Genomic DNA, 13,202 nt, shown 5'->3' with positions numbered 1-13,202 from the left:
GAACCGGGGTGAGATGCCTCCTTGGCAGAGTTTATGAGCTAACCTTGACAGCCCCAGCTGGCTCCAGCACTCCCTTATCTGTATGGCCTTGTTAGTCTCAGTCTCAGCGGCCGGGTGGGCTCCATCTTTACAGTGTTCGGCCTTGAGCCTTTGAATATTTCTTTTGGTTTCAAACATAGGAAGATGGGTGCCTGGCTGGGGCAACTGAGATAATTGNCTAGCTAGCTGTCAGGTGGAGGAACAGAAGACCTTCAGCTGCCCTAAGAGAANAAANNCTCTTTACTAGCCACATTCCTAATGATCTAGGGAACAAGTTTTAGGGAATTCTTAAAATTAGGGCTCTACAAAAGCAAAAGTTGATCTATATACACTCCTGTAAGAGCATAGTCTAAGGCAGAAGGGTTCCAAGTTTGTGGCCAGCCTGGGCTACATAGAGTCTCTGTTTTCAAAACAACAACAAACGCTACAGGTTGTATTTCTCATCTTCTGTCTCTTTGGAACTCTCATTGGGATGCTAATTTGAACAGCACACAGGAGTCGGACTGTACAATCTCAAGCCGATAAATTCCGCGTTAAGAGTTAACGACAGAGTAACCGAAGCACAGTGGAGGAAACAGCTCTCCGCAGGCAGAAAGGTCAGCTACCCTGAGAACTCTGAACTTGAAAAAGCAGTCCGGACGGAGGTGCAACTTAAAAGCACAGGCTAAGCACAGGCGGGCTGAAAAATGCAAGTTATTCTGTTAGCTTGAACAGGCCGGGCTGGGGGTGGGGTAGGGGGAGTAGACTGCAGAGGTGAATAAGGGTGTCAGCCTGACCCCCCTCAGCGCGCAGGTAACAGGATTTGTGCCATTTGGTAGCTGGGAGGATCTTGGTGGGGCCTCTGTGAGGACAACAGGAGAGTGAGGCTAGCTAAGGAGCTGGGTTGCAGGGCAGTAGGGAAAGCAATGTGGCTTGTTAGGCCCGCCTGGTTGCCTTGGCGACGGGGTAGGGGAGGGGGAGCACGTAGTAGTCGGGGGCAAGGTCTTACAGGCGGCCTGCTCCGCCCCCCTCATGGCCGGCGTTCTCTCTCAGGCCCCGCCCCTCTTCTGCTGCCTCAGCCTCCCCGTTCCCCTCTCCGGTCCCGCCCTCCTCCTCACGCCCCGCCCTCCTCCTCACGCCCCGCCTTTTCTCGTCTCTCAGTCTCCCCACTTCTCTCACGCCCCGCCCTCCTTACGCCCCGCCCTTCCTTCACACCCCGCCCCCTTTCTCCCTAGGTTCCTCGCCGCCAACTGTCAGACCAGGCTTGCGCTCCGCAGCAGCAGGGAGCTCGAGGTCTCCAGGTGGCCGGTCGGGTGCCGCGGTAAGGAAGCTGCGCGGGGTCGCGGTCTCGGGCGCAGTGGGAGCCGGCGGGGTCGCGCAGGTGCGGCCGCGGCCCCCGTGGACATGCGGCCGGTCTCTTAGGACTAGGTGGTGTTAGCAGGTATGGGGACGGAGTGCGCCTCGGGATACAGGGCAGGGTCGTTCTCCTGAGGACCTGGATCGACTCCTGTTCCTTCTGGAACTTTCCATGGCCTTTATGTTCACACGTGGTAGCAGCCCAATTACTTTGTATAGCTGTTTTAGGAGAGTTCTCCAGGGACAGTGGCAGGAAACCTGGGTTTTCATGACTGCGGAGTCAGTTGCAGAATTCCTTGGGTCCAACAGGACAGCTTCCTGCTCCCTTCTGTTCCGGCCTGGCTCCTGGGAACCTCTGGAAGAGATGGGAAACCATGGGGACAGACAGTGGAGTCTCGGGCTGTCACCAGTATTTCGTCCCACATGAGACTGTGTGACTGGAGCCTCTTGATAATCCACTTCAGGTCCTAGACTTTCCACCTCAGCAACAACAGCTGTCTTTCCCACAACACTGGCAGAAGTCCCCACTGGAGCTGTCCTAGGCATTGTTCCTGTTAAGTGTCAAGTTGGCTTTAAGGTTATGGGAATGCAGAAGACAAGTGGTGTGGGCTGTTCCTCTGTGTGTTTTGACTGATAACTATATAAGAGAAAAGGTCCAGAGTTTTGAATCTTCCCAGAGGGTGAGTTAGGCAGGACTGCTAATGTGGTCTATGGGGTGGGAGAGTTGAGGCAGAGATCTAAGATGTCAGCCTCTGTGCCACGTTTTTTTATTTTTTTAAAGATGTATTTTATTTTATGTTAATTTAGTGTTTTGCCTGCCTGTGTGTAAGGGCACCATGTGGGTGCCTGATGCCTGTGGTAGCTAGAAGGGGTTGTGGGATCCCCTGGAACTGGACTTACAGAAGGTTTTGAGCAGCCATGTAGGTGCTGGGACCTAAACACTGGACCTACTCACTACAAGAGCAGCAAGTGCTCTTAAGGCCTAGCCATCCGTTACCTGTTCATTTTAGTTGAGTGTGAAATAGATTTCATGTCATAGTGCTATTTACCCTCTAAATGTAGTGGTTAAAGATTTATTTGATGGATCTTCAAGGCCTTTGCTTGCTGTTTTAGTTTCAGGTGTGACTCTGTATTAGAGTGATCCACTTTAAAACTCTAGAATCTAGAGCTGGTGTGGTGGTATACACCTTGAATTCTAGCACTCAGGAGGCAGAGGCAGGCAGATCTCTGTGAGGTCTCCATTGAGAGCTCCAGGCCAGCCAGGGCTATGTAGAGAGACCCTGATTTAAAAAACAAAAACAAACAAACCTATAGCGTCTATTTAAAAGGGCCTTTTTCTAACCACCTGTCTCCACAGTGCATGGGGTTAACTGTATGGCACAGTAATCTGAATACTGGCCACCTAAAAAATTAGCTCTTAATCTCTGGAGCCTGGAAGTGTTTTTGAGAAAGGTTTATTTTTGTGTATGAGTGTTTTGCCTGCAAGTATGTATGTATGTATGTATGTATGTATGTATGTATGTATGTATGTATGTTTGTATGTATGCATGCATGCCATGCTAGTGTCTGATTCTCACAGAGGTCAGAAAAGGGCATCAGATTCCCTGGAATTGTAGTTACTGATGGTGGTATAAATACTATTGTATGGGTACAGGCAACCAAACCCAGGTCCTCTGCAAGAGCAATGAGTGTTCTTAACTATGGAACCATCTCTCTAGCCTCAACGCCGACATCTTGGAAGGGAGGGATCATCTTAAATTATGTTTGCCCTCAATGCAAACTCACGGATCATAGAGAAGCAGAAGGAAGTGGGGAAGATGATGAGACTCCAAAGGCAGAGACTAGAGCAATGTGGCTAAATCTAGGAATGGTGGTGATCAACATAGATGCGAAATGGACTGGAGGAGATGTAGAACCTGTCCATAGCTTGCTTTCAAGTTCTTGGAGACTGATACAGAACGATCACCTCCAGAACCACGAAGGAAGAGATATGTTGTTTCTGGCTGCTATGTTTGTGGTAATTTGCTTCAGTCACTATGGACACTAAATAGACAGAGCAGTACACCTAAGTCACACAGAACCCTGCATGAATGAACACTTTAAAACTATAGCTGACATGGTGGTGGGTATAGTATTGGAGTCACTATATTTTCTTGAATTCTATAAATCTTAAGAGAATGAATAGGGAGTCTATAAGAAAGAATATAGTGTTGCACAGTGAGGGGTTAAGCTGCCATTTAAGCCAATTTTAAGGCTTCTGTTTTTCAATTGATACATCACTGTTTATTTTTGCTAAAGAGAGCAAAGGAGAAAGTGACACATCAGAACAGTGACAAGCATGACAAGATAACCTAGTAGTGTAGTAGTGGCCTCATGTCTTGACCAACAGCTGTCTAATTGGATTTAAGGCCCATTCAATACAAGGGAATTTATACCTGTTACTGTAAAACCTCGTCAGCTACCCATGACTGGCGAGGTTGTGGACCCTAGGGGAGAACCTACCACTTTGCTAAACCAGTATCAGTATGCTTTCTGTGTTCTAGATGCTCATCCTTCTACTCAGATAAGTGTATCTCTCACACCTCATCAAAAAAAGCTGCTTTCTGCAGCTGAGACTGTTACAAAAAGCCATAGGTGGTTGACATGCAGAGAACAACTGACTGAGGTGTTCATCCCCTCTTGACACATCTACAGTACAACCCCTACACTTAAGGCTCAGGGAATATCCATGAAGAGGGGGTGGAAAGGTTGTAATAGCTAGAGGACCAGGAATTGTGTCTTCTATATATGAAAGAGAAGCTGTATCCATGAAATCTCAAATATATGATTGCCTAAACAAAACCTACACAATGACAACACCTGTTGGCATGCCAATGTGGATGAGAGAAATTTCACAAGGCCCCATCCCTAAATGAAGAGCTACAGGCAATTAATAGCTGCTTGGAGAGGAAGAATCAGCCTGTTCCAGGAACAAGGCCCCTGAGAGGTTTTCCAGTCACAAATGGTCAGCCCAAAACACATGCAAATACAAGCAATACCAAATGGACTCAGCAGGTTGTATGTATATACATGTGTGTATGTATAGGTGTGTGTATTTGTATATGCAATAATATTTAGAGAAGAGGTCATGAATTTGAGAGGAGTTGGGGGAACATGGGGCAAGTTGTAGGCAGGAGAAGGAGGGCTAGAAAGTACTTAAATGTGGTACTCACATATGAAATTATCAAAAATATAAAAAACGAAATGTTAAAAATTAGCATAGATATACTTCTTAGCCATTATTGGATTTCTACCAGATGTCTATTAGAGAAAAGCTGGAGACTCCTGGGTATTCAAGGTCAGAGTGCTTCCATGGGAAGAGGATAGCAACCTGGCTGACCCGAAGGCAATAAGGGTGACGAGGTTTTTGCTGTTCCAGGGTTCTACTGATCCACTTCTGTGACCCAGGCAGCTATCTCCCACTCCCCCTCATTAGTCCTCCTGAAACTGCCTTTTGAGGTATAATTCATATGTTATATACTTTTACCTATTGTAAGTATACAGACCAGTAATTTTCAATAAATTACAGAGTTGTGTAGTCAGCTATACCATTCAGTTTTAGAACATGTTCATCATCCAAGAAAGAGTCCTCCTCCCCATTTTTTTTTCTCTTTTGGTTTTTCGAGACAGGGTTTCTCTGTGTAGCCCTGGCTGTCCCAGAACTCACTCTGTAGACCAGGCTGGCCTTGAACTCAGAAATCCACTTGCCTCTGCCTCCCGAGTGCTGGGATTACAGAAGTGTGCCATCACCGCCCGGCCCTCCTCCCCATTTATAGCTGGCCCCTGACCAGACCAGCACCAGTCCTGGTCCCTTTTGAGCTTTGACCTACTTTAGAGTTAGACTGGACTTCTCTAAGGGCCTCCTAACAAGCCTCACACCCACTCTGAGTACTCTCCACACCGCTGCTGAAGGAGCATGCGCCCTGGTTACAAATCCTTCAGTGCCAGTAGTTACAGCAAGTCCCAAAGCCCTTGAAGGAGCCATGTACCTCAGCCTTGCCAGCTTCACCAATTTCTCAGGGTATCCAGACGGAGCCAGTGAGCTACTGTCCTTTAAGCACATGTGCACGTAATGTCCATGAGCAGGCCTCTCCCCCCACAGTCACACTGGAGCCTCACTGATCTTCTCACTTTTGTGTGTGGTGTTTTAAGAAGTATTATTCAAATCAAACCACCGCAGAACCTACTCTAATATAGTTCTAATCCATCTCCTGATGTGCTGCTGTTCTGATGGTTTTCTTCATTTTACCAGGAGAATCTCCAAAGTCGTATATATTTTAACTGAAAATTTTGAAGATTATACTTTTGCTTTATTTTCGTTAGTGTTTCACTTTCCCCATTATAAGTTCACAAGGCAGAACTTAAGTTGGTCTTGATCTAAGACAGCTCTATCCTTGGTAGTAATAGAAACTGTATTTATGTAAACTACCCAAATGCCATTAAAGATAATTGTTATCAAATGCTTGCTCTTTGTGAGGCTTTGTGTAAAATGTTTCATGTGCATATGGTGGTATGAATAGGTTTGGCCCTCATAGATTCATGCGTTTGAATGCTTGGCCAAAGGGAGTGGCACTATTAGGAGGTGTGACCTTACTGAAGGAGGTGTGACCTTGTTGGAGGAAGTGTGTCACTGTGCAGGTGGGCTTTGAGGCCTCCTATGCTCAAGCCCTGCCCAGTGTGGAATCAGAGTCTCCTGGCTGCTTTCAGATCAAGATGTAGAACTCTTGGCTTCTTCAGCACCATGTCTGCCTGCATGTCGCCATGCTTCCTGCCATGATGATAATGGACTAAACCTCTGAAACTAAATCAGCCCCAGTTAAATGTGTTCCTTTATAAGAGTTGCCTTGGTCATGTTGTCTCTTCAAAGCAATAAAACTGTAAGACAGTGCAGGGATTACTTATTTGAAGCTTATCAGTTTAGATATGAGAAGAGGAGCTAAACTATATTTGTGTTCCAAACACACCAATTAAATTATTCAGAGGCATTTCCTTTCTCTTATTAGCACATCAGTTTTCAAGATCATAGGATCAAACATGGTATTGAACCTCTTTCTCTGTACCCTTTAAACTGAAGCCTAGAAGTTGTTGCTAGGGAAGAAAGAAAGAATGAAAAGACCAATGCTTAGGACATAGCAAGAGGGACTTGCATTAGAGTACGGTGTCTGGCTGTGGAAGAGGGGCTTAGGTCAGATGGTGAAGGGCTTTGCCCACTACTGTTGGAGCAAGACAGGAAAATAACATTGATTTTAAGGGAAACAAGGGATACTTTTTAAGATATTTTATAGTGGGTCTGGTGAGAGTTCATGAGAGCATTAAAAAAAAATTAATAGAACTAAAGTTCGATCATTCAAGGATTCTTGCCCGGTGACTTACCACATCTAATATGTCTTTCCTGAACGCTACCGTGTGACAGAGACAGACTCAGCAAAATACACTGTATTTGCTGTAGTTGTTGTATGTGTTAGTTTAGATAGTTGAAGAATAGTGGAGGATACTAGCTTGTCTAACTCAGTAGGTGAAGGTCATAGCATCAATAGCTAAGAACTCTGAAAAGCAGGTTTAGTGGGCAGATGAGAATTTAATTTAAGATAACATAGATTTAATGAAATTGCAAAGACATATGTAGAGATGATAAGCACAGTGAAATGCATTAAAATTTATCCAAGACAACAGATTAAACAGATTCATTCTCTGCATTTGCCGCTAACTAAAATTAGCCATAAAAAGTGTCTTTTTGTGAATTTTCTGTAGGAAATCATGGGATGTTGGAAATTTTAGAGATGCACTAGTCAAATGCTTTGCCCAGGCAAGGGCGTCATCCACTGTCATCTCAGCAAGTCCCCAGCTTGAACACTGCAGAGAAGCCCATGCTGTGTATGTACACTTGGGACTTGGGTTCACATGAAAGGAGAGAACTGACTCCATCCAAAAAGTTGTCCTCTGACTTCCACACACAGGCCATGGTACACACACGTCTCTGCTGTCACACACACACACATAATAAAGAAATAAACTTGTCATATACAAGTATTTCAAAACCTTAAATGTTAAAAATTTATAAGTTGAACTTTTGGGGAACAGTAAATTTTAGTCAATGAAATATATTAATAAGCAAATTTCATTTTTCAGGTGTTAATAGAAGTAACTGAAAATAAGAATATCCAGAAATTAAGGTATCTCTTATTTTACTAATTATCGGTTAACTGTCTTGAGAATGTGAGTCATTGAACTTGATGAGTAGCTAACCTGGAATGTCTAAGGAGAAAAGCAACACGAGCGTTGTATCTGTGGCTTTCAGACAGGGTTTAGTGGAGCTCTGCTTTCACGGATGAATCTCATGGACCTGAGAGAGGTTTTGGTAGCTAGGGCCAGAAGAGTTCCTAGCTTTGGCTGGTTAGAAAAGGTTTGAAAAGCTCAGAGGTCATCTCATTTGGTGTAGATGGAAATTGAAGCTCAGAGCTAGAAGCTATACCTGTACTCTAATCGTTACACAACAGTATGAAGCTTTCTCGAGCTGGGTTATGTGCTCTTCAGTGTTAGCTTTCTGCCATCTGGGATGTACTGATGACATTTGATCTAAACAGCCAACTTCTGTATTATATTACAATAGCCCCGTGTTTATATTTAGTTAAACCAGGTCAATTCTACTTTTTTTTGTGTGTTCATGGACTTATATAAATGTTGTATCTTCTTTCTGAATAAATAGAAAGATAAAGTCATTTATTATGGGGCAGTAAGTTGCTGTACACAGCCCAAATTATAAACACTGCATTCTAATTCATGTTATTACTACCCTACTAGGTAGTGTTGTACACATATATTTTGAGGCAGATCCTGTATAGGAGGGCTTATACATGAGTTCTTCCAGTTAACCTTTGCTCTTGTGAAGTAAGCACACCACCTCCATATCATATCATATCATATCATATCATATCATATCATATCATATCATATCATATCATAATCTTAGAGATGTCCAGTGTTGTCAAGATTACAGAGGTAGTGCTTTCTTGATGACAGCTGCTAGGGAAAAAGAGTGGGATTGAGAATAAAATGCACATCAGTGTGATGTTACTAAGCAGATGGTAATTAATTAAACAAACACTGTCAGTAAGTGCTGTTCACTGTACTCTCCTTATACCTTCAGTCTGCTCTTAGGGGAGTGTACACCAACCCTGTGAAATCCCCAGTCTTAAATTTCTATGGAAGATAGAATAGTCCATCATTGTAAGTGTGAATCACTAGTTGATAGATCTGGGAACCTGAATAGACCTACTTTTAAGTAACATAGCCAAGCAAAGTTGGACTTAACTGTAAATCAGCTTGCTCTAGAGATGTTCTATTATAGTCAGGTCCACTTTAATAAGAGTCCACCGTAACAAGAGTCCTTAGGAAAGAAGTGGAGATGGAGACTGTTTACTCTAGGAAAGGAGTCCAAGGAGGAGGAGTAAGTACTCAGAGGATGTCTCTGAGCACTTCAGCTCAGCTGCACTAAAACCTACAGACGATCTTCGAAAGGCTTAGTATGTGGGGTTCCATTTCCAAGGCGTTTTCTGCAGCATTCCGGCCATGACTGCCTTTGCCAGTTTTAAGGCTCTTTTCAGTGTGATCATATGTATAATTTTAAATGATGCTGCAGTGTTTGTAATAGACCTTGGGCAATCCCAGAACAAGCCAAGACCTCACCTCTGTATTTCACTCAGATCTGAAGAAGATCCTTGTAGGTCTGGGGATGTAGCTCAGTGACAGTGACAGAGAGCTTGCCTTATGTGTACCATGCTCCCCAGTACGACAAAAATAAAGAAATAAATGAAAAATAAAAGCATTCATGCTACAAATTTCTGAAAAAAAAAAGATTTTTAAGTTCATGTTATGATCCTCAAATTATCCAAATGCAGAACTCAATAATTGTATGGTTTCCTGAGGAAAAGGCCTTCAATTCCAGAAATCCTCAATGATTTTACAAATCAGTGCCTAAAATTAGAGTATTTCAGTTCTAATGTAAGTGTCACAAGGTGAAGGAACATGAAATCTCTGATCAAAATGAGGATATGGTCATTCCAAACTAGTGCAGACTAAAATGCAGGGAGCTGTTGGTTTGGGGGTTTTAAAGTTTGTTTGTTTTGCTCTATACAGACTTCATTATTCTAAAGTTTACAAAATAACTGGCAGCCATGCCAAATAGAGGTACCAAACATCTTTGTAAAGAACTGGCTGCTGTAAAGTAAAGATACCCCAATCCTATGTTGTTGCGCTTACTCTGGGGACGGGAGGCTGTATGGGACTGGGCTTAGTCAGGACCTCGTGCCTTCCAGGCAGGTACACTACCAACTGAGCTCACTTTTCCATACTTTCTTATTGGGGGGAGTGTGGGTATAACCTGTACCCACATCCGTGAGTTTTAGTGTAGCCCACAGAAACGGTCTCCATTCTGGCACAAGTGCCGTTCAGTAGAAGGCACGGAGCCTGTCCCAAACCTTGCACATTAACCTGCTGCAGTGGTGGCTCTGCAGGGCCTCGGTGGTGTGCTGGCCTAGCAAGGCACCGCTCTGCTATGCTCCGAGACCTCAGAGAATTGTTTGTGTGGGCCAGTTTGCATATCCTTCAGTGAGTAGTGAGTGCAGTCTCCTCACAACAGCTGCAGGCTCACAACTGCTGTTTGGCTGAAATTTTGTCATCTGCTGGTCACATTGCTGTAGTGTCTGAAATTACTAGGTGTCTTTTATTTGCTGTTTACTTGCATGGTATCTTGTCTTTACTTTTTATTTTAAAATTATTTTGTCATTATGAGGGTGTATATACTTGCTTGAGAATGTTTACTTTGAAGTTTCATGGAATAATTGTCTTTGGCTTCACTTCTGTTGTTTGGTGGAGGAGACTTGACCAGCAGAAAAGACTCTGCACATTATCTGATCTTTGTGTGCATTCTGTATGGGGATGGTCTGCTTTTGTTCGCTTCCTTTCAGAACAGGGCTGCTGGGCTGCACATGCCCTCTTCTATGTAGCTTTTGTGGTAATGGTGGGGGAGGGGTGGGAGGTGTAGAGGGAATGTCCAATGCCCTCTGTTTTGTTCCTTACTGGGTCCTTAATTTCCCCTCTTCCATCATTTCTTCCCTTTAGCCTATCATCTCCAGGGAAAGCTACCTCGTTTGAAGTATTCTCCTCACAGTGCTGCTCTGAGACTGGTAGCCATACTCAGGGCCCATGTGGGCTCAGTGTTTTGGCTTCTGATGTCTCACTGTCTCAGAGTGCAGTTGTCTGCACTGGTTTCCGTTCCCCTCTGCACCTTGAAGTCTTTCCCTTTGCTTCTCCCATTTCTCCACAGAAGTGCTTCACAGCAGGCTGGTGGGAACTGCCTCAGGAGGGAGAACTCCTCTATTTCTAGATATTTGAAGGTATTTTGTCTTTAGAGTACTGACAATGTGGAATATACATAGTTTAGTTGGTTTCCATCTTGATTGTTTGTTTGTTTGAGGAAAAATAAGAAATTTGGAATTAGGCCACCATCATTATTTTCCAAACTTAGTAGCAACTTCTTGATCAAATATAAAACCATAAATATTATTTAACATCAAATAAGTTTTTCAGCTTTTATTAATGATATCTAATTTGCTGATTTGAGGTCTTTGTTAGGGAGATAATTTCTATTATTTAGCACCACAATTTTATAAGACATTGAAAGAATAACTGCCCCCAGTCAGATCACTAGTTATAATAACTAATGTATTAATCTTTAGTTTCTCTTTGGTAACCCTTTGGAGACTGGGCATGGAGGAGCACACTTGTAATCCCAACACGTAAGAGCAGGAGCAGGCAGATCTCTGTGATTCAAGGCTAGCTTGGTGTACACAGTGAATTCTAAGCCGCCAAGAATACCTTGTTTGTCTAGGTGACCCTGTTCAGACAAAAGTAACAAAAACTGCTTTGGTCTTAAAGTCAAGTTTTACAATAAAATTGGACTTGCACATCAGTTTTATGTAACAATAAGATATTTCCATATTCATAACTATTTTTCTAGAGGAAAATGTCAAAAGCATTAACAAAGACTGCCCCTGTTTCCCTATAAGCTTTTTCAATAAGATCGTAATAAGGAGTGAATGCTTTATCTCTCATAGACAAGAACTGAATGATCCTAAGAAGCACTCACTTCTCAAGATCTCTAAGAAGAGGTAGGAAATAGTTAACATGGAATCCAAAGCTTGTGAATCCAAAAATGAAGATCTTTTATCAAGTGGCATCATATCCAAAGGAGGTATGCACCTTTTCTAAAACCAAAACGGCGTTGGGGGATGCAGATCAAACAATCTTCATAATAACCACCTTGGCTCCTAGTTTTTAGTATGCTTTGTTTTTAACTGCAAGGCACAGAACTTAGTTGTGAATGTCTACTGTGCTGTTTATAATTCTGTTTTTAAGTTATAGATTACCTAGCTTGGTAACTGAGCATATCTGGTTTTAGCATGTTTCCATTATCTTTTATCTAAATGGTTTCGGTGCTGATGCAACTGTCTCCCTCATATCTTCACTTTTTCCAGTGTTTCTTGTTAACTCAGCTCATGTCAGATCGTCTGTCTCCCTCTAGGTATAGCATCATTCTTATTAACATTGATTCCTGGTGGCCTAAAGATCCTAGGTGCACAACTTCTTGGCCTCTAAAGTTTTGTTTGTTTGTTTAAGATTTGCTTTACTTGTACAAGTGTTGCCTACAGGTATGTTTGTGCACCCCATGTGTGCTTGGTGCCCTCTGAGGTCAGAAGAGGGTATCAGATCTGAAGGATCTGGAGTTACAGATGGTTGTGAGCTACCATCTGGGTCCTGGGAACCAAACCTGGGTCCTCTGCAAGAATAACAAGTGCTTTAATTACTGAGCCCTCTAGCCCCTTCTTATCCCTATGCACACGTCTTATGAGCAAGGGTTAGACTTCCGTGATGAGGCTCTTACCTCAGCTCTCTCCTATATTGTTATGACTATGGAGCTTCTGTTTTCCTGCCTAATGAAAGTAGTGGCTCTCAACCATGTCATCACTGCCCAACCTTAGCCTTCTCAGTTTTAAACATTGAAATGTCTTAGATTCACATTTGCAAATTCTGATTCAGTAGGTCCAGAGTGGGGCTGAGGTACAACTATATTATTTTAACGTTTCTCAAGTGATCCTGATATACTGCAAAGCTTGGCAACAGCTGTTAGAGACTCTGCTGTTTACCCCTAAACTACCACTCTTCTGTGTGCATGCCAGTCCCTTGCCCCTTTATCATTCTGCATTCTCACAGAAACCACCCAGATGTTTATCAGTCTAGCTAATATCTCCATTTTTGTGTTGAGCTGCTGGAAGATTTTTGCTATGGATCTCTTACCAGTCTGCCACTTAATAGTCATGGTCTCCTACCTCAGCAGGGTCCTGATGCCACAGAGAAATATTTCCCTTGACCAGGTTTCTTCCCAGTTTTAAAACTATACCATACTAAGTGAGATCCACACTCCAAAGAATGACTCCCAGGCTCTTCACGGTCCATATTTCCATCCTTGGATGTGGCAGCAGCTTTCCTCCTCCCAGGACATCTCAGCTGTCTCAAGCCCACTGGTGTTTACTGTGATGCTTCCACTCTTGAGTGTCCCGTCTCTCCTGTTCTCCAGACTGCTTGGTTGTCACTCCTACAAACTCGAAGGCGCTTCAGTTCCAAGGTCACGTGCTCACCCTCTTGCCTAGCCTGTCTCCTATGCATTCTCCTGTGTGGCCACGTGCTCGCCCAGCCTGTCTCCTATTCGTTCTCCTGTGTGGCCACGTGCT

At 43.5% G+C, this 13,202-nt stretch overlaps 1 protein-coding gene across 1 annotated transcript in view; it reads left to right on the top strand.

Annotated features, from left to right (window-relative positions):
• Positions 1–11,598: 11,598 nt before the first annotated feature.
• Positions 11,599–13,202, top strand: part of Ccdc158 (coiled-coil domain containing 158) — a 53,745-nt gene continuing 52,141 nt past the window's right edge. Inside the window, exon 1 of the mRNA XM_021210336.1 lies at positions 11,599–11,665. Coding sequence (XP_021065995.1) covers positions 11,599–11,665 — 67 coding nt within the window. The remainder of the gene's footprint in view (positions 11,666–13,202) is intronic.

Source organism: Mus pahari, chromosome 13, assembly GCF_900095145.1.
Source record: "Mus pahari chromosome 13, PAHARI_EIJ_v1.1, whole genome shotgun sequence".
Classification (NCBI taxonomy): Eukaryota; Metazoa; Chordata; class Mammalia; order Rodentia; family Muridae; genus Mus; species Mus pahari.
Note: the sequence above shows the minus strand (reverse complement) of the source record. Positions and strands in the feature narration are given on the sequence as shown.